Source organism: Dysidea avara, chromosome 10, assembly GCF_963678975.1.
Source record: "Dysidea avara chromosome 10, odDysAvar1.4, whole genome shotgun sequence".
Classification (NCBI taxonomy): domain Eukaryota; kingdom Metazoa; phylum Porifera; class Demospongiae; order Dictyoceratida; family Dysideidae; genus Dysidea; species Dysidea avara.
The window spans coordinates 13,995,142-14,016,936 of NC_089281.1; the positions used below are offsets into that span (position 1 = coordinate 13,995,142).

At 38.9% G+C, this 21,795-nt stretch overlaps 2 protein-coding genes across 3 annotated transcripts in view; one reads left to right on the forward strand and one right to left on the reverse strand.

The window, feature by feature from the left end:
* Nucleotides 1-173: 173 nt before the first annotated feature.
* LOC136267863 (GRIP and coiled-coil domain-containing protein 2-like) lies at nt 174-12,896 on the reverse strand. Of its 2 annotated transcripts, XM_066063029.1 has the most exons (31): nt 12,708-12,896; nt 11,418-11,663; nt 11,156-11,240; nt 10,937-11,109; nt 10,649-10,827; nt 10,573-10,594; nt 9,598-9,776; nt 9,523-9,544; nt 8,514-8,692; nt 8,439-8,460; nt 7,502-7,671; nt 7,424-7,445; nt 7,312-7,371; nt 7,209-7,252; nt 7,097-7,157; nt 6,467-6,550; nt 6,325-6,411; nt 5,999-6,091; nt 5,068-5,230; nt 4,897-4,997; nt 3,436-3,513; nt 3,204-3,383; nt 3,035-3,159; nt 2,474-2,699; nt 1,882-2,079; nt 1,761-1,818; nt 1,631-1,713; nt 1,507-1,580; nt 1,389-1,458; nt 1,099-1,204; nt 174-366 (listed from the first exon to the last, which is right to left on the reverse strand). In XM_066063029.1, the coding sequence occupies exons 1-31, from the start codon at nt 12,840-12,842 to the stop codon at nt 251-253; spliced, it is 3,441 nt and encodes a 1,146-aa protein (XP_065919101.1). In that variant the 5' UTR covers nt 12,843-12,896; the 3' UTR covers nt 174-250. The 2 variants fall into 2 exon arrangements, with proteins under 2 accessions (XP_065919101.1, XP_065919102.1); XM_066063030.1 differs by lacking the exons at nt 8,514-8,692; nt 9,523-9,544.
* The window catches only part of LOC136267862 (cullin-9-like), a 25,936-nt gene continuing 17,017 nt past the window's right edge, over nt 12,877-21,795 (forward strand). Inside the window, exons 1-5 of the mRNA XM_066063027.1 lie at nt 12,877-13,720; nt 15,652-16,168; nt 19,148-19,338; nt 19,598-20,706; nt 21,009-21,464. Coding sequence (XP_065919099.1) covers nt 12,944-13,720; nt 15,652-16,168; nt 19,148-19,338; nt 19,598-20,706; nt 21,009-21,464 — 3,050 coding nt within the window. The 5' untranslated portion in view covers nt 12,877-12,943. The remainder of the gene's footprint in view (nt 13,721-15,651; nt 16,169-19,147; nt 19,339-19,597; nt 20,707-21,008; nt 21,465-21,795) is intronic.

Here is a 21,795-nt window from a genome sequence, read left to right on the forward strand (position 1 = left end):
TTGTATGTTCTATTAGAGTATTTCAACAGAGCTCTGTATTTAAATTTATGAGCTTCAGTTATCCAAACAATTCACTTATCTGAATACTTTTACCTGAGACACATTGGGGTTCGGATAACCGAGGGTCCACTGTAACCCTAATAAGGAACCACATGTTAAATCTATTATGTGAAATCTCTATACAGCATTGATATAGCATTATTTTGCCATTAAATTAATTCATTGCTTTTAAATTCTTATACATTAATTTTCAACTACTAAATCCTGTCCATCGATGTACATAACTCATTAGTCCCTTATTAGTGCCTGCCGTTGTTGCTGCCTGTGTCTCAGTACCAATATCCGGTAGTGGAGTATTAGTGTTGCCTGTAATGGTAAAAGAGGTGTGGTCATTATGTAAGGCAGTCACACACAACTGGGCACAGGCCCGTGCAAGAGCGATAAAATCATATATCTATCAACTTTCTAACAAAATTATTTTAGTACATTCCATTAACAACATCCTGTAGCAAAGCATGGTACTATACCACTCTATAGGGAAAAGGATGAGGGAAACTGAACAGCTGCCGACCTTCTTATTAAGGCTGGCTACATTACACAAGTCATTTCGTGACCTTAGTAGTAGATATTACTGAAATAAAGCTGGCCTCAACGTGTCCTCACTCATATTCCAGCAGTGTAAAAGAAAGGCAAACAGAATACAGTGAAATCTTCTTAGGATTCAATAAGAACCTCTGAGAAAGGGGCCAAAGGTTTTGGTCTGTAAAGGTCTAGTTCCTAATTCAGATAGAGAGACAGAACACATTGTATTAAACCAGCATAGTGGAAGTTTTGGTAAGGAATATAACTTAACAATGTAAGTAGTTGCAAGGATATAGCCTGAAATTTCAGCCTGTTATATAGGCACACCTGACCACTCTATTAGAGTATCCTTTGAAATTCTAAAGTATCAAGTTCAGCTATCAAGTTATTTAGGCACTAATTGGCAGTTACCCCAGTTGCCTCAATGATAGCTACTGAGCTAATATCACTGGCTGGTCTGATAAACTTCCTTTCCCACCAAAATTTTGCATTATAATTTAAATTTTATCAGCTCACCTTTAATGACCTCCAGGACATACTCCTTCTCTTTTGGGGAGAGCTTTAGTAACGTTGATATTACTGGCACTAGTTGTTTCTGATCTTCACCACTCTTGTGGATGAACTGATGAATGGGAAATGAATGTAACTGCAGTACACGCACGTATCAAGGTTTTTCATTCAAACATAATGAGTCCTCAACTCCTCATATTGTTTATGTTTAATCTACAAATTGCAATATACAAACCAAGAACTAGCTCAATAATATTATCCCTTTAACTTCTAACAAGGCATTCCACTATGCTCACCTCAAGGACCACATTTTTGAGATATTCGAGGTCAGCCACTTGCTGTTGCCTCTCTTGATTCCTCTCCAACCTGTGTAAACACATCATCATTATGGTGGGAATTAAATATCAGACACACCTCCTAATCTCTTCCTTTAACACTTTATTCTGGATGGTCAGCTGTTGACAGTCTGCTTCACGCTCACGTAGCAACTGTGAAAAACATTCCCAATTATCAGTAGTATTTGTAATTACCAAAATACCTCAGTTAAATGGTCCGTCTGACTGTTAGAATGTTGCAACATTTTCTTTAAATTTGTTTCACTCTTTGACCAGGTACCATGGCCTGTAATGATAGCTCACATGAGCAATGACAAGTTAATGAATGCACACCTTGACCAGAACTGCTGCTGCCACCTATTAACTGCTCCAAACTACTGACCTCGGACTTCTGTCACCATGGTAACAAATGACATATTATGATGCCACACACACACATTAGATTACTATTTACCCCAGAAAAACTATCCAATTCTGATTGGTCCATTCCTTCACCTTGTGATCGCTCCTGCAGACTTACACTAGCTACACCCGCTTCCTTCTTTGCAGCATCCTCCTCCAGCTGGGCCAGCAGAGCCTGTTTGTCAAGTAGCTCCTTTCTTAGTGAGTCCTCCATCTTATGGTGGTCATGTTGAGCAAGTTTTAGCTGCTCCTGCACATAATTAAGAACCACAACATTACAAAATTAAAACACATCCAAATAATTAATTCCAAACAATCAGACAAAGTTGTACCCAACATTCTAACATGGACACTTTGGGACCAATCAGATCAGTTTATGGACTAGTTAAGGAATACTTGGAGACCTTAACTAAGTGTAGGTGTCCACAACAAGTGCAAAGCGACTGTTTAAATAGAATGTTTCATCAACAAGTGGAAAGCTCTATCAGAGTGGTTGTGAAGAGATAATTATGCTTTATGCCCAAGTGGAATATTTCTAAGCAGTCAGATGAGCACACTTTGATCACATCAATTACTTATTATGGACTTAGCTTCGGGAAAGCATGACCATGTAAGTAGAGTGCAAATCCATGACCATTCCATACCTTGAAGGCAGTAGATGTTAGTATGTTCTCATTTCTCAGCTGATCAATCAGTTCATTTTGTTGTTGCAATTTCTGACGACAATTCTCCTCTGTCTGTTGTACCTTCTGTCGCCATTTTGTCTCACTGACCTCCAGGTCTCTTAGCAACTTATCATGACGACTGACAAGTGATTCATGTTCTGTTGTGAGCTCCTCATGCTCAGATAAGATGGCCGATAAATTGTCACTAAAATGTTAGAATACATAACAGCAAGTAAAACTGTAGCATTCAATTTTAACAGCTGTAATATTACACGGTAATTACTCAGACTACCTAGGAAGGCTAAAAATGGTAGCTAAAATTTTTTTAAATAAACAAATTTTAAAAATACTGCTTTTTATTTTTAGAAACTTGAAGCTAAAATTATACACAAAACAGACAAAATCCCAGACCAGGTGGTGCCTTGATCTATGACTAGTGAGGTTCATAAGAAGTGTACAAATAAGGAGAAATTTTAGTAGCACTTGAAGCATTCTCTGATTCAGAACACACAATGGTACAACTGAAAGTTTTACACTCACTTAGTTTGTTTCAACTCTGTTCTAAGTTGTGTTATTAATTGATGTGCTTGTTCTGATTGGTCTGTTTTTGCATCATCGTGAGGTTTGCGCTGTTGCTGCTGCTTTAGCACATTCTGTGCCCTAACCTGCAACAGTGTAATAGTCACACCCGCAAACCAGCAACGCCTACCTTATAACTGCTAAACTCTTGCTGACATTCAGTTAAAGCTGTTTGTGTTGTAGTCAGCTCATTCTGAAGTGAAGTTATTTTCTGTTCCAGTGTATATACTAGCTTCTGTGTAGTCTCCTTTGAGCTAGAGCTGTCTTGTTCAATACTTTGTAACCTTGACAACAAGCCAGCTGATTCCACCTATATTTAATACACACCACATCCCATAACCCCCCAATGTGGCTCATGTGACCTTAGACTGTTCCATGTGTTGCTGGTTCTCCTCCAACTGTGCCTGTAATTGTTGTATAGCTTCTGTCTGCTTCTCCTCCTAAAGACATAAAGTGATATCAAGAGTTAATACACATAATACTTTTCTATTATTAAAATGCCAAATGGCTAAAAAGCTGTTGACAATATGTTCACCAGTTGAAGTAAGTGGAATTTTAAAACTCACACAAAACTGTGCATCTGAAAATTATATGATGCTGTACAGTTTGGTATGAGTTATTTGATGAGATCCAAGTTGATAACACTTGTATTTCATAGATATGCAAAAGTCATGATGATCATGTCCAAGCAACACTGAAATGTTAAATTAACATCCCCAGGCTATGTTAGCAGCAGGAGATGGGTAGCCAGGGGCAGAACTAGGATCTATAAAAGGGGGTGGGCTAACTCAAGGTACTAATCTCTTGGGTGGAGGTGTGCAAAGCACACGTTCTAGGGGGGTCTGGGGCATCCCCCCAAGGAAATTTTGACTAAAATACTGCAATTTGGAGACAGTTCCACATAAAATACATATTTCTGCCTGTAGATATTTTATATATATATACTGCCTCTAGATTATAGGTATGGCTCTCTGCAGCATTTGTTAATGGAAAGGTTTGGGTAGGTTCAGACAACCAAGCACATGATACACCCTCTCACAATTGCACAATAGGTTCATTTTAGAATAATAATGTTGAAACTGGAAAATTTTGAAATTTGAATGATACAAGATTGAATCTGAAAGCACTATCAATGGAAATAAGTATTGCCATACATAATAACTACACAAATAGATGAATCAAGTTTTTTAAACAGACCAATGCACTTCATTGTATGTATAGGTGTAGAAAATTCCATAACAGAACCAACTTTTATGCTTCCACTGAAGAGTAGTTAGGTGACTGCTCTATTAGAGTATCTTGATCTTGTACACCTCCAAAGCTGATCCGGGTCCTTGTTGCATAACCTTTACTGATAATGCCTTGGAAAGGTGTTTATAAGGTGGGTTTATGAGTATTTGTATTATTAGTGATCATATAATTATGCTAAGACGAAAGCTCATTATTATCCTCAGCATACTGATCAGCATATTGATCAGCATACTGATCAGCATATTGATCAAGTAAAGTCTAAAAGAGAAGGGGGGAGGCTTCCGCCTCCAAAGCCCCCCCTTGGATCTGCCCCTGGTAGCTTTATCTTAGGTCAAAGTTTTTAAAACCTTAACACTAAAAGCATCAGTAGAAGTGACTTGGAGGACACTCTTGATTGCAACAGTGTCCTGTACCTCTTCCCAAGTGGCTAAGACCATCAGAATGTCACCATTCCTTGCGCTACAACAGGCAAGAATCAATGGTGTATAAACAATGGAAATAATGCTAGTTATATACTCCATAAAAGTTTCCACAACAAGAGGTATTTTACGCAAGATACATTAAGAACCTACATTCTTTTTAGACTCAGACAATTCTTTCTTAGTCTTCACCAGTAACCCCTTCATCTTGGATACCTTCTCCTCCAGCCCTACCCTCTGCTGTCCTCCATTCTCTGTGTTACCATGACAACAGAACAATAAAGTCATAATGATTTAATGTCACACTTGAATACATTTAGTTACCTAACTGGCTCCTCAGAGAGTTGATGGTCTCTTGTAACTTCTGAGCCTCTTGGGCAGCTGACATCAGCTGTGTGTCCCTTGATGACACATCATTCTCCAATGACTGAACTGTCCTCTGGTAGTCAGCCAACTCCAAGTCCATTAGACTGTTAGCATTGATACCCTGTAGGAGGTAGATAGCAACAGTTGCCTGCTAACACTCAATTTATCTTTTTAAAAACTAAAACTTGTCATCTATAACAAATCTAACTATACAGAGTAAAGTCTACTAAAACACAATGCACATGTTTAATCACTTCAGTATACAGTGAAATGAAGCTAAAACCTATCTTTGCCAGTTCATAAAATTTTGCCAGTTTATGATTAACACACTGAGCCAAGTTCTGTCTTCATAGCCTGCTGTAGTTGTGGGATATGTGTTAAGTATTCTATAGTTTATTATTTCCTGTTTAGTGTAGTCGCCATAATTACAAAACTACTAAACACCATTGGGTGAAACTTTAGCAGTCTACTCCTTTACTGCTATAAACAGCAGAGAAGCAATAAAAAGAATAAGGCGTAAACATGATGGTTTTGTATTGGCCAGTCACACTATTAGAAACATACTTCATAGGTGACAGATAAGACAGGTGGCTAATGTAACTGTAGTTGAGTTGTTTATTGATCAGTATAACGTTTGACAGTTTGCCAAGTCTCTGCAGTTTGCTAATGTTAAAACTTTATTTTGATATGTTCTAGTTGTAGCACAAAGCTAGTAATGTAATATGATGAGACCTAGTCACATTTTCTGACCTAATTTCACAGGTATCTAAATTAAGCAGGATGACACCTTTGAGGATTTTAATGTACGTTTAGCAGGCGACACTATTTCACAGTGACCGGATTAGATTGCCTCACTGTAGTTCATAACATACCTTCTATCACTACTTACCTTTTGAGCAGTACCCAGTTGTTGCTTAGTAGCTGAGTGAGCCTCTTTCTCCTTAGTAAGTGATTCCTTTACCTCATTTAGTTCGCTTTGTAGCTATGGCAGCATCACATGACAACACATAGTTACACATTTCTGATGGGTAATATTATTCTGAGACTAAGACCCATTATAAATATTACCTAGGATAAACAAAAGCTCTACAAAAATAAAATGTTGTTGCAACACCAAGAATAGCACACCACCAGGACTGATAATAAAAAATATATGAATATCTGTTTCTAAAGGACACACATTGGGGGTATGAGCTCTCAGTGCCACACACCAACCTTATCCTTTAACCCGTTTACTGTGGTTACTTCCATTTCTAAAGTATTCTTGGATGACTCAAGAATCTCCACCATTTCTCGGAGACCCTAAAAGTGTTTTAACCATGACAACAACACCCTTATATGTCATCCCAGGACACACCTCTTTTTCCTTAACCATTCCACTACACTTAACAGCTATGTCTTCCTTGTCACTCTCGAGTTGGTGAGTAGACTGTCTCAGTGTCTGCAACAATAACATCAGTGGACACCTTTCTAGAGATATAGTGTTTAGTAAAAATTGACGCTAAATTTAGTCATGTGGATGGTAAGTTCTTGAGTACGCAAGAGTCAACTTGATTCTTAGTTTGATATTTGCTGCAATACCCAAAATCTTTGTTGTATTTGTTCTGACAATTATTCAAAGCCCATTCATTTAGAAGTCCTCCATTTAAATTACTCTTAAAATACTCTAATAGACTAACTCTCAATACAAACACTGTGCAGTGATCACACAATAAGGACACAGATACAACCAGACTTTTGAATAAAACTTGGATACATAATAAGCAGTATAATGTATTCCTATAGGAAAGTGTCAAAAATATATCAATGGGCAAAGAAATTTTATAGCAAAAAATGTTACTGGATGGTACATGGTACATAACAGGCTACACACAGTGAGCTAACAGGCTAACACACAGGCTAAGAAATTTTATAGCAAAAAATGTTACTGGATGGTGCATGGTACATAACAGGCTAATACACAGTGAGCAAACATAATCAGACGTACTTCAAGTTCACTAGTCAAGTTCTCCATGTTGCTCCTCTCAATTTGTAACTTCTCCTGAATGCTGTAGTGTATATTGCAATGGACTAGATCACATGACATAATGTGATCTCACTTTGTCTTCTCTTTCTCCACATCAGACAACTTCCTGCTCATCTCCTAGGTAACCAGTGATGCCATATTATAATCATGTGATGTCATAGGAATAATTACAGTACCTGACATTCCTGCTGTGATTCACTCAGCCTGTTTGACAAGGTCTGCATCTCATCTCTTAACTGTGTATGGGTAGAGTAACTACTGTTCATTACCATGACAACTAAAGCTCACGTGATCTTCGTTCTGCACTTTCCTTTATTAACAAAATGTCATGGTAACTAGCAGTACAACACTTGTGTGGTGACTTACTTGTTTACTGACTGCAGTTCTTCCCTTAGGGAATTCCCCTCAGCTTCATGTTTCCTTGACAACTCTTCCATCTTCTCCTGATACTCTAGTAACTGTTGTTCCTTCACAGCTACCTCAGATTGTAGTCTGGTGATGGCTGCCTGTAGTTCTTCATTGGTACTAAAAGACTCCTACAAGACCAACAGGTGAGGACTGTACAATGAGCAGACTTTAATTGACATGGTGGAGAGAAAGCGGACATTTGCACATTGTATGTCCATTAAGCAAGAAATACTACTCTAATAGAACAGTCACTTTAACTTCAAGGTTTGGATAATCAAGGTTGAGATTCTACCATACTCATGAGCTATGACACTAGTTCACAACATTTGCTACATTGTTAGTTATACACCATCTATCTGTTGATAAATAGTAGCACTGTCAACTGATTATTACATTTTTCTATATAATTATTTCTAATCCTAGTGTAGTGAAAATGCAACACTGAACAAATAATATCAAACTGTTAGTCTCATTGTACATATCAGTGTAGGAATAGAGAACATGTCTTTAGGCATCAAAGTCTTATTTATGAGGTGCTTGAGTCCTTGGTGGATATTATAGGGTACTTGACATCAATCAGTCTGACTGCTCTATTAGAGTATTTGACTGTTTCATCAGAGATGTTACTAAAACTGGCACTAGGGGAGTTAGCTAGCATACCATTCAAAACTGTAGAACAAACAAGCCTTGCTATAAACTTGTGACCTGTAAAATAATGTCAACATCAACTGTTACTAGGAGCAACAGGATTTTCAGATGGTTCAAGAACAAATTGTAGAATTTAGAAACAAATGCGTAGATACCTATAAAATATTAGATAAATATGAAGCTTTTGCTACTTGAGTTGTATTTACCAAAATACTCTAATAGAACATACAACACACAGGTGCCATACCTTATTTTTAGACTGGATACTCCTACAAAACATAACTAATAATGACAGGTTATGATGTGTCAGTTAGCAACTGACTTTTCTAACTGTCCCATTTGTTCTTTTAGGGAATTCCCCTCATTTAGAGCAACCTCATGTTTCCTTGACAACTCCTCCATCTTTTTCTGATAGTCTAGTAACTGTTGTTCCTTCACAGCTACCTCAGATTGTAGTGTAGTGATGGTTGCCTGTAGTTCTTCATTGGCACTAGAAGACTCCTACAAGACCAACAGGTGAGGACTGTACAATGAGCAGACTTTAATTGACATGGTGGAGAGAAAGCGGACATTTGCACATTGTATGTCCACTAAGCTAAAAAATAACATTCACCATGGGACCTCCATTATCTAAGCACCTGTATACCAGTTCAGTCACAAGTGCTCAATTACTCTAATAGAGCATACACCAGTTAACAAACTACTCTAATAGAACAGTCACTTTAACTTCAAGGTTTGGATAATCAAGGTTGAGATTCTACCATACTCATGAGCTATGACACTAATTCACAACATTTGCTACATTGTTAGTTATACACCATCTATCTGTTGATAAATAGTAGCACTGTCAACTGATTATTACATTTTTCTATATAATTATTTCTAATCCTAGTGTAGTGAAAATGCAACACTGAACAAATAATATCAAACTGTTAGTCTCATTGTACATATCAGTGTAGGAATAGAGAGCATGTTTTTAGCCATCAAAATCTTATTTATGAGGTGCTTGAGTCCTTGGTGGATAATAGGATACTCAACATCAATCAGTCTGACTGCTCTATTAGAGTATTTGACTGTTTCATCAGAGATGTTACTGGAACTGACTTTAGGGGAGTTAGCTAGCATACCATTCAAAACTGTAGAACAAACAAGCCTTGCTATAAACTTGTGACCTGTAAAATAATGTCAACATCAACTGTTACTAGGATTCTCAGATGGTTCAAGAACAAATTGTAGAATTTAGAAACAAATGCGTAGATACCTATAAGATATTGATTGAGTTGTATTTACCAAAATACTCTAATAGAACATACAACACACAGGTGCCATACCTTATTTTTAGACTGGATACTCCTACAAAACATAACTAATAATGATAGGTTATGATGTGTCAGTTAGCAACTGACTTTTCTAACTGTTCCATTTGTTCTTTTAGGGAATTCCCCTCATTTAGAGCAACCTCATGTTTCCTTGACAACTCCTCCATCTTTTTCTGATACTCTAGTAACTGTTGTTCCTTCACAGCTACCTCAGATTGTAGTGTAGTGATGGTTGCCTGTAGTTCTTCATTGGTACTAGAAGACTCCTACAAGACCAACAGGTGAGGACTGTACAATGAGCAGACAGGCTAGGGGAAACAGTGGATGTGCATTTTTCATAGAGAGAAGTTCGACTGCTCTAATAGAGCATACAGCAATATACTCTAATACTGTAGAACAATCATTTTAATTCAAGGGCTTGGTTTATCGAATCAAGTAGTTGTGAATCTTGTCAGCAAAAGTGAGGGGTCTACAAATTTAGCAACGTGAAAGCCCTCCTGTGCTGAGCAATGCAGCCCCAAAGGTGGTAGGTTTGTAACACAGCAGTAAATCTATACACTTTAATGTGATGTTTGATATTTTTCATAAGATGTGTAACACACAATGAATGAATGTCAGGCAGATATGTAGATAAATGCCAAGTAGTACTGGAATCAGGTTGCTTGTAAGGACATTGTACTAAGCCAAGGTGGGAACCAAACACTTTGCCTCACATAAGGATCTTTAAACTGACAAAAAAAAAAAAATTACCAAGAGGTCATAACATTTGTAATAGAAATATGAACTCTTGACATTACTACCTGACCTATAAACCAAAATACTCTCTAATAGAGCATACTGGAGTATACAGTGGAACCTCTCTATTACGGACATTTTAGGACCCAGAATTTTTGGCCACTTATTGCTATAGACGTTTTCCTCTTTCAGAGGTAAAAAATGTATTAACCAGACCTGTTGGGACCAAAATTCTTTTCCTTATTGTGGAGGTTTTTTCTATCGTGTCCTTAATTTGGGGAGTTTGTTAAGAGAGGTTCCACTGTACCACTCAAGCCTGCAGCTTACCTTATCTGTAGACTGAATAATCCTACAAAACATAAAAAGTAATAATGACAGGTCATGGTGTCAATTGGCAACTGACTTTTCAAACTGTTCCACTTGTTCTCTTAGGGAATTCCCCTCATTGATAGCAACCTCATGTTTCCGTGACAACTCATCAATCTTCTCCTGGCATTGTGCTAGCTGCTGATCCCTCATAGTAACCTCAGACTGCAGCGTAGTGATAGTGGATTGTAACTCATCCCTCCCAGCTGTCAAATCCTGTAAATGTCATAGCAACAAAAAATAGTATGTAGTGGAAACCGGGCAAGCAGAACAGTAAGCATTGGAAGGTGATCTCTAGTGTCTGCATTAACTAAATAGTTCACACCTCTTTCAAGGCAGACATAGACTGCTGAAGGATAGCCACTTCATTAAGAGCTGCATCTCTTTCTGCTCTTATCTCTTCTGAAGCTGTCACTGCTGCTGTTTCCGCTTCAGAGGTCACTTCATGTGACCGCTCAGCAGCTTCCTGTCTTAACTTGATCACTTCTTTGTTCAATTCTAGACAACGTGATGACAGTCAATTCCACTAAATTGTTACACACACCTTCATAATCTGATTTCATCTTTTGTGTACGCTGTAGTTGTTTCCTAATGTACTTGACCAGATCTTCTCGTGGCATGCTGTCCAACTACCATGGCACATAATAACAGTAACTGTCATACACATAATTCACACTTATAGACTCATGTGGCCAGACTGCCTTTAGTGTGTGGTGGGAATATTGACCCACACACAACTTTTAAAAGTGGTCTGGGCATGTGAGACTATATATAGACCACACACACACGCACACGTACACACACACCTTACTACTACTACTGCTACTGCTACTACCAACAGGTAGACCTTTACTAGAACTACTACTAGTTTTAGATGGTGTCTCTCCTGCTGTAAAAGAGTCACGCCCACTTGGTGTTGTAGTGCCAGAGCTACTCCCCTCTACAGCAGGTGGCTTCCTTGGTGGGCTCTTCATTACAGGAGTGTCCTCCCAGGTGGTCCCCCAATCATTGTCCTCATGTGACACACTGGTATCTTGAGAAGTGGATTCCTCCTAAATGGGAAAATGACATAAATCCCAACAACTCATTCATGCATTGTCCAAGCTACACAAACATGGTAGCCATCTCATGCATGGTTTTCCATCTCCAGCATTGCAATTAGCAAAATTAGCTTCATGTGATATACAAGGGGCACTCACTGTAGGTAGATCTGCGACCGCGGTCAAAGCCTAAGTCAAAGGTCAAGGCTACCAAATTCATGCCAAGTCAACGGTCAAGGATAAAAATTTCCAAACCGCAATCGAAAAGTACTGAAATATTATTGCTAAATCACCGATAAGAGACTGAAAAAGGCTCTTAGTCCCAGGTCAAAGTGAAATTTCAGCCGGTCACACGGTCACAGATCTACCTACAGTGCATACCTACCATGCACTGGGCAGACAGTACAGGAGCCCTGGCAAGACTTACACAGCAACAAGAGTCCATAATAAGAGAGGACTCTTGATTACAATAATTATAGCATGCAGAAAAGTTCAGTTTAGGCAAAACGATAGATCCCAGTCCGGGGAGGCTCTAGGATTAAAAATCCTGTATGAGCAGGAGACAGCAATGCGAGCAGTATGCTCAAACAATGATCTTATAGTAGATAAGCCATAAATTAAAGCTGAAGGTCATATTGTAAACAGCTATACCGGTCTTCCTTCCGAGCTCTAACAGCCAAAAGATGTTGCTGGGTATTGGTGGGAATAGTTAGTTCGAACAAACAGATGGAATTATTGGAAACTAACACCAAGTCAGGTCTGCTAAGGGTGGAGGAAAGATTGGTTGGAATGGTGCTGGGAGGGCAGACACTAGCAAGATTCCTGGAAGGTCAGTATAGAGTTTAAAACTGTCAGGTAAGTGCTGTTGGAGTCCATGAACAAGAACCTGTAGGACTGAATCATGTCTCCAGGTATACCCAAGAGCAACAGCACATCCATTCAAGATATGGGCTGGGGAGCTTGACAAAGGGTACGCTAGTAATGATGTTCCACCTAACCTACATTACTCCAACTACAGGTTGAGGACTCTGATTAAGCGCCCAATTAATATCTCACTTTATTCGTAGAGTCGTCCACTGGAATCACGTGTGGTTCTACTGGAGTCTCTTGTGTGTTATTCCCTTTCAATGAGCGGGTCATCTCGCTCTCGATGCTGTCAAATGCTTTCCTTAAACCACTGAAATAGTCCATTTTCTAATTAATACCCGTGTGATTTTATCTTGATGGGCACTGTTTAGAGTCAGTAACCAGGGGAAAAACGTGATTACATACAGTGTTAGTAAGGGAAGGAAATGGATCCTGGCTCCTTGAAAGTGGATGGTAACTTTTGTTTCTCTGGTTGCCAGCTGTTGCAGATAAAAGAGCGGGCTGGTGGCCAGCGGAAACTCGGCTTAGTGTGCTGGCGGAAGATTCCATTGAGCATGGAAACATTTTTCGCTAATTGTGACGACTTGCTCAGCATCAGAAGCTGTTTTAGCATGTGGATGGACGAGAATGAAATACGAGCGTGTTGCCCCCGTGTGTTAACCGAGTTTTTAGCTGGAGAAACGACCAGAGAACGCCGTCAGTGGACATACGAAGGAGACGAAGAGGAACAGGCAATGGTGGAAACAATGAGAGCAGACGTCGTCTCGCTTGTAGAAAGATGTAGGAGTGCTCTACAGAAAACAAAACGTGGTATGCCGTTTCAAAATAAAGCAGCTGTTCTGCTGGACAACAATACAGCTATTCTTGCAGCTTATGCTAAGGTTCCTGAGTTGTCCACATGTCTGCTCAAATCAGGAATAGTGGATTTATTAGCAGATGTCATGTTATTGAAGTACAGGGAGTATGCTGCACACAAAAACTCTGGGCAAGCTCTACGTTCACTAGTCAAACACCCTTGTATTGACTCAACAGAAGTTATTCTAAAACTATTAGATAGCATTAGACAACTTATGGATGAAAGTGAAAATCCGAATGATGCAAGGTCTCACTTTGAAGAGTTAACACTCACAATAATGGAGCTGTTTGCTAGTACTGTTAATGAAGATTGTTGCCACACATTGGAAGAAGTGTCCTATACAGAGGTATGACAATTCTGTTGTATTCAATACTCACACACTGGTCAGCAAGTGTTGAAATCATTAAAATGGCCAATACCCACAATTTCTGATTTGTATGTTATATGATTCTTCAATGAGATGTTGTTTAGAGACCAAATTAGCTAGGTTCAAAGGTGGGACCTTATTATTTACTTATGATTTTTATGCCAATAGCGTCAGTGTGGTGACTAAGGCAGCCTTTTAGCCAGACTTGTATATCCTTCATGCAGTACTTTTGATTCAAAGTTATAAACGTGTGCTAAAATTTTTAGTCTGGTATCTATACATTGTGATTGTTTATTACTTTAGTTGCTACATCATATATCCAACAGCATACATGTACAGCAATGAATTATCGCTCCATGTATATAGAAGAGATATCTGTGTGTATTTTACATGAGTGCATAGACATTCAGTCCTATTCTGAGAGCAGTGTTCTCTTGGCCGATTCTATTTACAGTTGATAGCTTTCACTCCTATAGGTGTAAAGCCAAGATCAATTGAAATCATCCAACACCTCAAAGGTGTTTGGACAGCAAACCTGACCACCTTTTTTATACTGGCTGAGTAACAAAACATGCTACCAACTGTTATTTAACACTCTAACCATCAGGGTTTTCGGCAGAGCATTCCATGGTGGGGCTGTGTTAGCCAGCATGTATGGATACTTGGTCAAGGTGTTTTTGCTTACACAGCAACATTATTATGAAATAATAAAACCACGAAAATGATACAATCAACTGTATAATCCCGAGGGTATATAGTGCTGCTTCTAAGTTACAAAGTGATTCACACCAAGTCAGTTTTCCAGCATCACCCCCAACATACATGTGTAAAGAAACACATAGGCTCTATGCCATGTTTTGGAAAAGTGACTTGTATCTCTCCAGATTATCTTCTCCCATTCCTTCTTAATCATAAACACAACTAACAACTTGATTAACTAGTCAACTAGTATTCTTTTGAAACCATTAAGTGTTTTTACGTGATTGAATTAAATCTGTAATCTCATGCAGTAATCTCCAGTCTCCAGGACCCTATGGGTGTGATGGGGTCAGACTAGCACTGCATTATTAACCACATTATTAACCACACAAAGAAGTCATAGCAAAGTTGAAATTGTATTCATTGTGTCAGTCATTAGATTAACAGTGGCTGCCTACCATACAGTGGTAAGAAGATACAAAGATTTTTTTTTTTTTTTTGAATGGATTTACAAGTTTGCTTTTTAAATTACTTGAACTATGTCTTCATCCTTGGCAGCTTTTTAAATAATGTCTGGGTCTGCTAGTGAAAATTTTGGCTGCTGGCTGATTACCTAAAATACTTTTCTCTCAATAGGAAATGCTTCATTATCTACATTATAAAAACAGTTTTCTCTGAGAATTGTATTGTGACTAGATTTGCAAGAATAGGTCTGTCACACACATCCAATCTTAGCATTGCTTGATCTCAAGGAAATATGCAAAGCTGTAAATTTTCTTGATCTGTATATTTTTTTCTAGTTATGAGTCATAAAAGTTGGATGTTGGTTACTCTTTTGGTGATAGAAAAAGAAGTGTTTATTAATCAAGCATTGAAAGTTGCTTTGCAAGACAGTTGATGACTGACCCTTTGTTCAGTTACACTACTTTAGATGTTCCAACTTGGTTAATCTACTTGTTGGTGCAAGACTACACTTGAAGAAACAATAGACCACTGACTGCAGCCTGGTAAATGAGCATTGTGCTATCTTTTTTACAACTGCTTGCCATCAGACAGTTGTAAAACATTTGTACATTTAAAGTAAAGATGTGCATTAGATTCACTAATGGCCACAAAACTGTGGCGGTCAAGGGTAGTTTAGCTTCTTGTCTTGTGTGCATGCTGGTATGTATATGCTTGCACAGTGTGATCATGCCTTATAACTGTTGCAGGTTCCAGGGCGGATTGTGTACAGATTATTAGAGAAATATCTCAAGTTCTTACAGCTGATAGAGACCAGAGGAGCAACATGTTGTACTGGTTCACTTACTGAACGATTTGAAGTAGCGATGTTATTTGCAGACTTAATGGGAGACCTGTTTGCAGTGATGGGATGGAGTAGTGATCTATTAAAAGGAAATGAGGTCTCCCACAGCAAACAGGGTGCTATTTCAATATTTACTGGATTAATAGGCAATCCATCTCAGCCTGTAAATCCACTAGATAAGTACAAAACCAGAAAGGATTTCTCTTCTGACCAAGAATACGGCCACTACATGAAGTCTGTGCTAAAGGAGGGAATGTGGGTAAGAGCAAAGAGTTCGTATGATGTCATTGCTGCTGGTGATCGGGGGAAATTCCGCTGCTCCAATTCACGTACACCTCCTGCACAGTTTGAGTGGGAGGGGCTGGGGGGAGACCCCTACTGGATACACTGGCACATGGTGGAGCTAATTGTATCAGAGAATGGTGAGCTGTTGGTGTAGTGTGTGTGGGTGTGCGTGCATGCGTACATGTGTGCGTGGAAGAGAGGTGAAACTCCTTTCTTTTATGTAGATCCTTTCTTTTATGTAGATCCTTTCTTTTATGTAGACTATGTGCACAATGTGAATGAGGCTACCAGGGAATTAATATTGCTCAACCAGTCACTTATGTAACATTTAGCATTGAGCTTTATACCATAGTTTTTTGGCAATATTAATGTTCTCAATGCCAATGATGTCCATCTTGTTTCAAAAGGTTCAATAGTAACTCATTAAGCCTTCAGACATCAATAGAAATTATTGATAAATTTTCTAAACTTGTGTAAGCTGGGGATACAGGTGTGGGTAAATATTTGTACTGTATATTCCAAGAGGCACACACCTCACAAGCACATAATGAGTGACCTCAGCAGACAACCCTTAACCTTAAAAACAGAACCCATGGGATGTACATTGTGTTGGTTTCTGTTGGAGACCCCTGAGGTGTGAAACAACTAGTCAAGTTGAAATGGCCTAGTGAGTTTGTATGGACTTGTTTCAACATGAAGCAAAATAGGTTAGAAACCTAGCACAAGGATCCTTTGTGGATTTTAAAATCCATGGAGATCCGAGGGTGTGGTCTCTCACCGACTTAGAAAATGTATGCGTTTTATATGGGAATATAGGTAGAGTCATTGTGGGATTAGAGCTGTGCGATAGTACAACTATCATAATCATGATTTGATAGTAACTTTTATATCACGATCACGATAGTATCACGATAGTATCACGATAGTTATTAAAGACACTCAACCTCACCTATACAAACACTTGAATACCTCAATTACGTAAACACCACACATCTGCTTTTCTAACACTCCACTAAAAATTGTTATGTGTCATCATTACAGTTGTTATCTTTGTTGTCCATGCTCAAGCTACTAGTCTTTTACAGTTTTCTGAACTTCAACGCTATCATGTTTGCTTCTGTTATTTTTGACTAAACACAGATATGAATAAGTAATCACAATAGTATACTATCAAGATCACAATTGTTAATAGCTATCACAATAATCAATTGATTGCCACTATTGCACAGCTCTATGTGGGATTGGGTTATATGTCGTTCTGAAATCGTCACACAATGTTAAAATAATCACGGAAGACTGAACATGCTTTCGTCGAAGTGTGAAAAGAATCAAAACTTGTACCGCTTCCTTTCACAAGTTAGACTTGGATCTGGCACATGAATAGAGTGGTTAACCATATGTTGGCCTGGGCGACTGGTCACCCACTGCAGGCTATCAGCCTGAATATGCTTGGAGGGAGCATTGCAAATCAATGATCAAAAGTGAGATTTGTGATGCCAAGGTCTTTTCTGCTAGCAAGCTTCTAACCATTTTTTAAGAACCTGCTAGCATGTCTCTTAGTGGGTTTTAAAGACCTCATATTCTCCAAAGATCAAAGCATACTATGCATGTCATTTTAACATTGCTTTGTGAGTTATGTCTGGTATATACTCAAACCACTTTAGAATTTGGCCATCACATTATCAGTACAGTCTGTTTTTTAGCTGTAGAACTATGCAAAATGTCATACACTTGATTAGCCATACTATTTTGGAAATCACAGTACACTTTGATCTCCTACAAGTATGGTTTAAGTAGGGATCACCCCTGCAATGATGTGTGCCGAAATGCTTCCTATAGACATCTTTCACAACACAAATTGCCTAGAATACTAAAATGATACTTCTAATACAGTATTAAAATTGAAAAAAAAATTTTACAGGTGGCCAGATATAAAATTTAATAAAAAAATCACCAAAACTTGAATTTTTGTCTTTGTGTCCACTTGGCAGCTTCAGTCACAAGGCTGGAGGCCAAATGAAGCAGCCCATGGGCACCAAGGTTTTATGCTGCAATAACAAACTCATCAGTGTCATGTGCCTTTTGGGGTTCTGATGAGTGTATGCCCTCTACACCTTGCCCTTGTCTTTCCTTTTATCTTCAATCAGGCTGGTCATCATCTTCTTCATGCAATGAAACCATATCCAGGTGTTAATTTTCAGTATTAGTGCTTTTCTTGAGAAGCATATTTAGGCGTCAAAAAGCACTTGTGCTATTGTAAAAGGTGCTGTTCTCCCAGTAGATACCTGTAACTTCACAATAGGTTCAAGACCACGCCCATTAATGATTTAATAACAATCAAGCACATAGACCATATCTCTTAACAGTTAAGTCTATTTACTCAAACACGATGACCACATCCCCTTGTTGGTTATAATAGAAAGTAAGAAATGGTGTACCCCTTGGTAGGTGACTTCAGATACTCTAATACAGCAGTCACCCTAGTAGAACAGTATGCTATAACAAAAAAAAAACTAAAAGTAAATTATTAATTTAAAAATGAAGTAGGGATCCATGCTATCAAAGGTAGTAAAACGAGGCCTTCACATAGGAACTAACTCAAGAGGGGGCAAAATAAGGTTTATGAGAGGGGGGGAGGGGGCAACAGTGTATCTCAGACTTTCATTTAAACTTTTGAGAAAATTTAAGGAGGAGAGAGAGGGGTGGAGTGCCCCCCCTCCCCTAGATTAAGCCCTGGAATGATGGCATTGCAGCATAGCTCTGTGAGAAAATCCCTACTTTAACATTGAACAAAATAATTCTTATAACATGCCATTGTAGGGATTTTCTCACAGACGCTATGCTATAATACCATCATTCTCCTCTTGTTTCACTGCTTTTATTGATCCCTACTTCATTTTTTTAATTTAACTATTTTCTGTATATATATATATATGTGCAGTGCATACATTACTGCACACATTACTGCACATTCTCTGCAATGTCTTCAATTGAGTAAACTTTGGATGTTTAGCTGTCTTTGCTTTCTCTTTCTGCTGTTAAGTGCCTATGGCTACAGTAGATTCTTGCTGATGGGTGAATTTATTAGAATGGTGACATACTTATTGTCACTACAGAAGCCGACAAGAAGCAATCACCTTCCACTGGTATTGTGAAAAAGAGACACCCATATGGTTTGAACGTTACTGGTAACCGTGGCAGTACTGTACAGAGGACTGATTGGTGGGAAGTGCTGTACTATGTCAAGAGGTTAGACAGTGCAGATCTGAACAGGTTACTACTGATGCTATCATCATACAAGGTTAAGGTGAGGATTGCTGATAGAGTTTATAGGTTCTTAGCCACTCTGATAAGGTTACCTGCCTAAATCACCCAACTTGAAAGCCTTATATGTGTTATTTGTGACCTGGTCAATGCAGCCACCTGCTTAGTAAGGTCAGGAGATTTAGGCCCTAAGGTGACAGGATGTAGAGCAGGCCTCACTGTAGCATGCAAACTTTCCAGCTAGTATGCTGCTTTGCTTGTAAGTGTAGTCCATTTTTAAAGGGCTGTTTTTTGCATTGTAGACATTTGATGATCTAATTGAGATACTGCCATCAGTTCAGGAAGCTAACCAAGTGATCCGTCACCTACGGCAACACCATCCATTACTGATGTCAGAGCCACTAGTAGCTGAAGACAGCAGCAGCATCGATCATCAGCCACGACCTCAAAATGAATGCAGCAACAGTGCTGATCAAGTGATAATCAAGCCATGCCCACCACTGTCAGACCCATGTCCAAACGCTGACACAACCAGCACGTGGGGAGTAACAAGGACATCACATCACGAACCGTCACACCTTGGCAGAGGTTATTCATCTTCCTGTGTGGAGATCTCATTTGGACCAGAACATGCTGACACCTCATCTGACCAAGAGGATGATGAAATTACTATTAGTAACAGTGTTACCATGACTACTGCATCTGATGTTGTTGAACCGGTTTCCAACAACAACAAAACTGACGACAACACATCTAGCAATGATGCTCTTTTGAGAAGGTCTAGTCGCATTGCCGTGATGCCAAAGAAATCATTTGCAGACATTGTGTCAGGCAAAGTTCATGAACACTCTACTACTGGCTCCACTTCCTCACAAACTGCTAAGAAGAAGAAGAAAAAGAAAAAGAAATCGTTAGACTATAGTGCTCTGGAGATGAGGGTGAACTTGGCTAGTTCCCATATGCTGTCTGACTATGGCAGGTTTTGTGTTACAGTGGATGAAGTGTTGAAGAGTATCACTGGAGAAAAGCCACAGCGTTACAGGACTATAGCACGGTGCTTAACACTGATGCAGAATGGACTTCAGAACAGGAGTGGAAGATTGTTAGTTGAGGATGCACTTGCTGGTGGCTTCAAGACCATTCTGCATGCAATGAAGAAAGGTTCCCATTCTGCTCATGTGCAGCGTTTGGGCATCACCTGCTTCTACAATCAGATGGGCCGCTGTTCCTATGGTTACTCAGTCACTAATATCCCATGTGATCAGCATCGTCGTGAAGAGCGTAATTCAATCATGGCTATCGTGAGCAGTTTGGTGTCAGGGCAGGAACATGGTGGGTTGCGTACCCTGGTGGATGGACTATACTGTGCTGCAAACCAGTACAATAAGGAAATGAGTGATGCTGAGAAAAGGTTATTGTTTATGAATGCTGCCATGTATGATGTGTCTATTAAAGTATGAGGAACAGCATTTGGATGTATAAGGATGCCCAGAGGATTTAAGCGTTGAACTTTTGATTTTTTTTTAGGCTAAGAGGTTCGTGGATTGGATAGTAAGTATTTCTAAATCCCACTATGATAGTGAAAAAAAAAATTACCTTATAGGTGTTTAGCTTTTACAAAGTTACTTCCAAACTTTTAAACATTAACCAATGTACACTTCTGTCACATATGACGTTGTCCTGTGTACTTAAATCCACAATCAATTATTACAGAACATCAGTAGAAGCAGTCAATCACGGACTAGTGGTACTAGCCAATGTGCTACATTCTGATTGGACATTATTGAACAAAATGGCCGACTGGCAACTACCAAAATGTCTGGAGGTGATACGTAATGAATTCCCAGTGTTTCCTGGCAAAGAACAACTTATGGGCATAATGAATAGATTCTCTATTAGCAACAACTCTCCACCATTACCCGATGAAAATTACTGCCAAGAGATTTCCTCTCTACTACAGCAACTAGATGAAAACACTTGCCAAAGTGCTGTGTTCCAACTGTTGGGGAAAATTGGTGGCCGATCCCTATTTGATGGTAATGCATCGCTAGTCATACCACCAGAGATATTTGTACGTTCCATCCTTCATTATCGAGGAATTGCTAAACTGGTTAACTTGTTGGAGAAGTCTCGTAGCCTGTCACCAAGTGTGTGCTCTGATATCGTTGTGTAAGTGCTGTAATATTGATATCATAGCAATGTGCAAGTGACCATATGGGTTAACAAAACTTTTCAAAATTACATGTGACTTAGTATGAATTAGTATACACCACACAGCCTAGCCTGCTTCTCATGACACCACTATCATACTCACATAGGACTCAGTAAAGCTTTTTTCACAAAGCTACAGTATCTCTAGCCACCACTTTCAATGGGACCTATGGGTGAAACATTCGCCATTTTATCCAAGTTAATTTCATACGAGGGTTTTCGGATTTAAAATGAGGTATAAAACTATTCTATAATGATTAACATTGTCATACAGTTATGACATAAATTT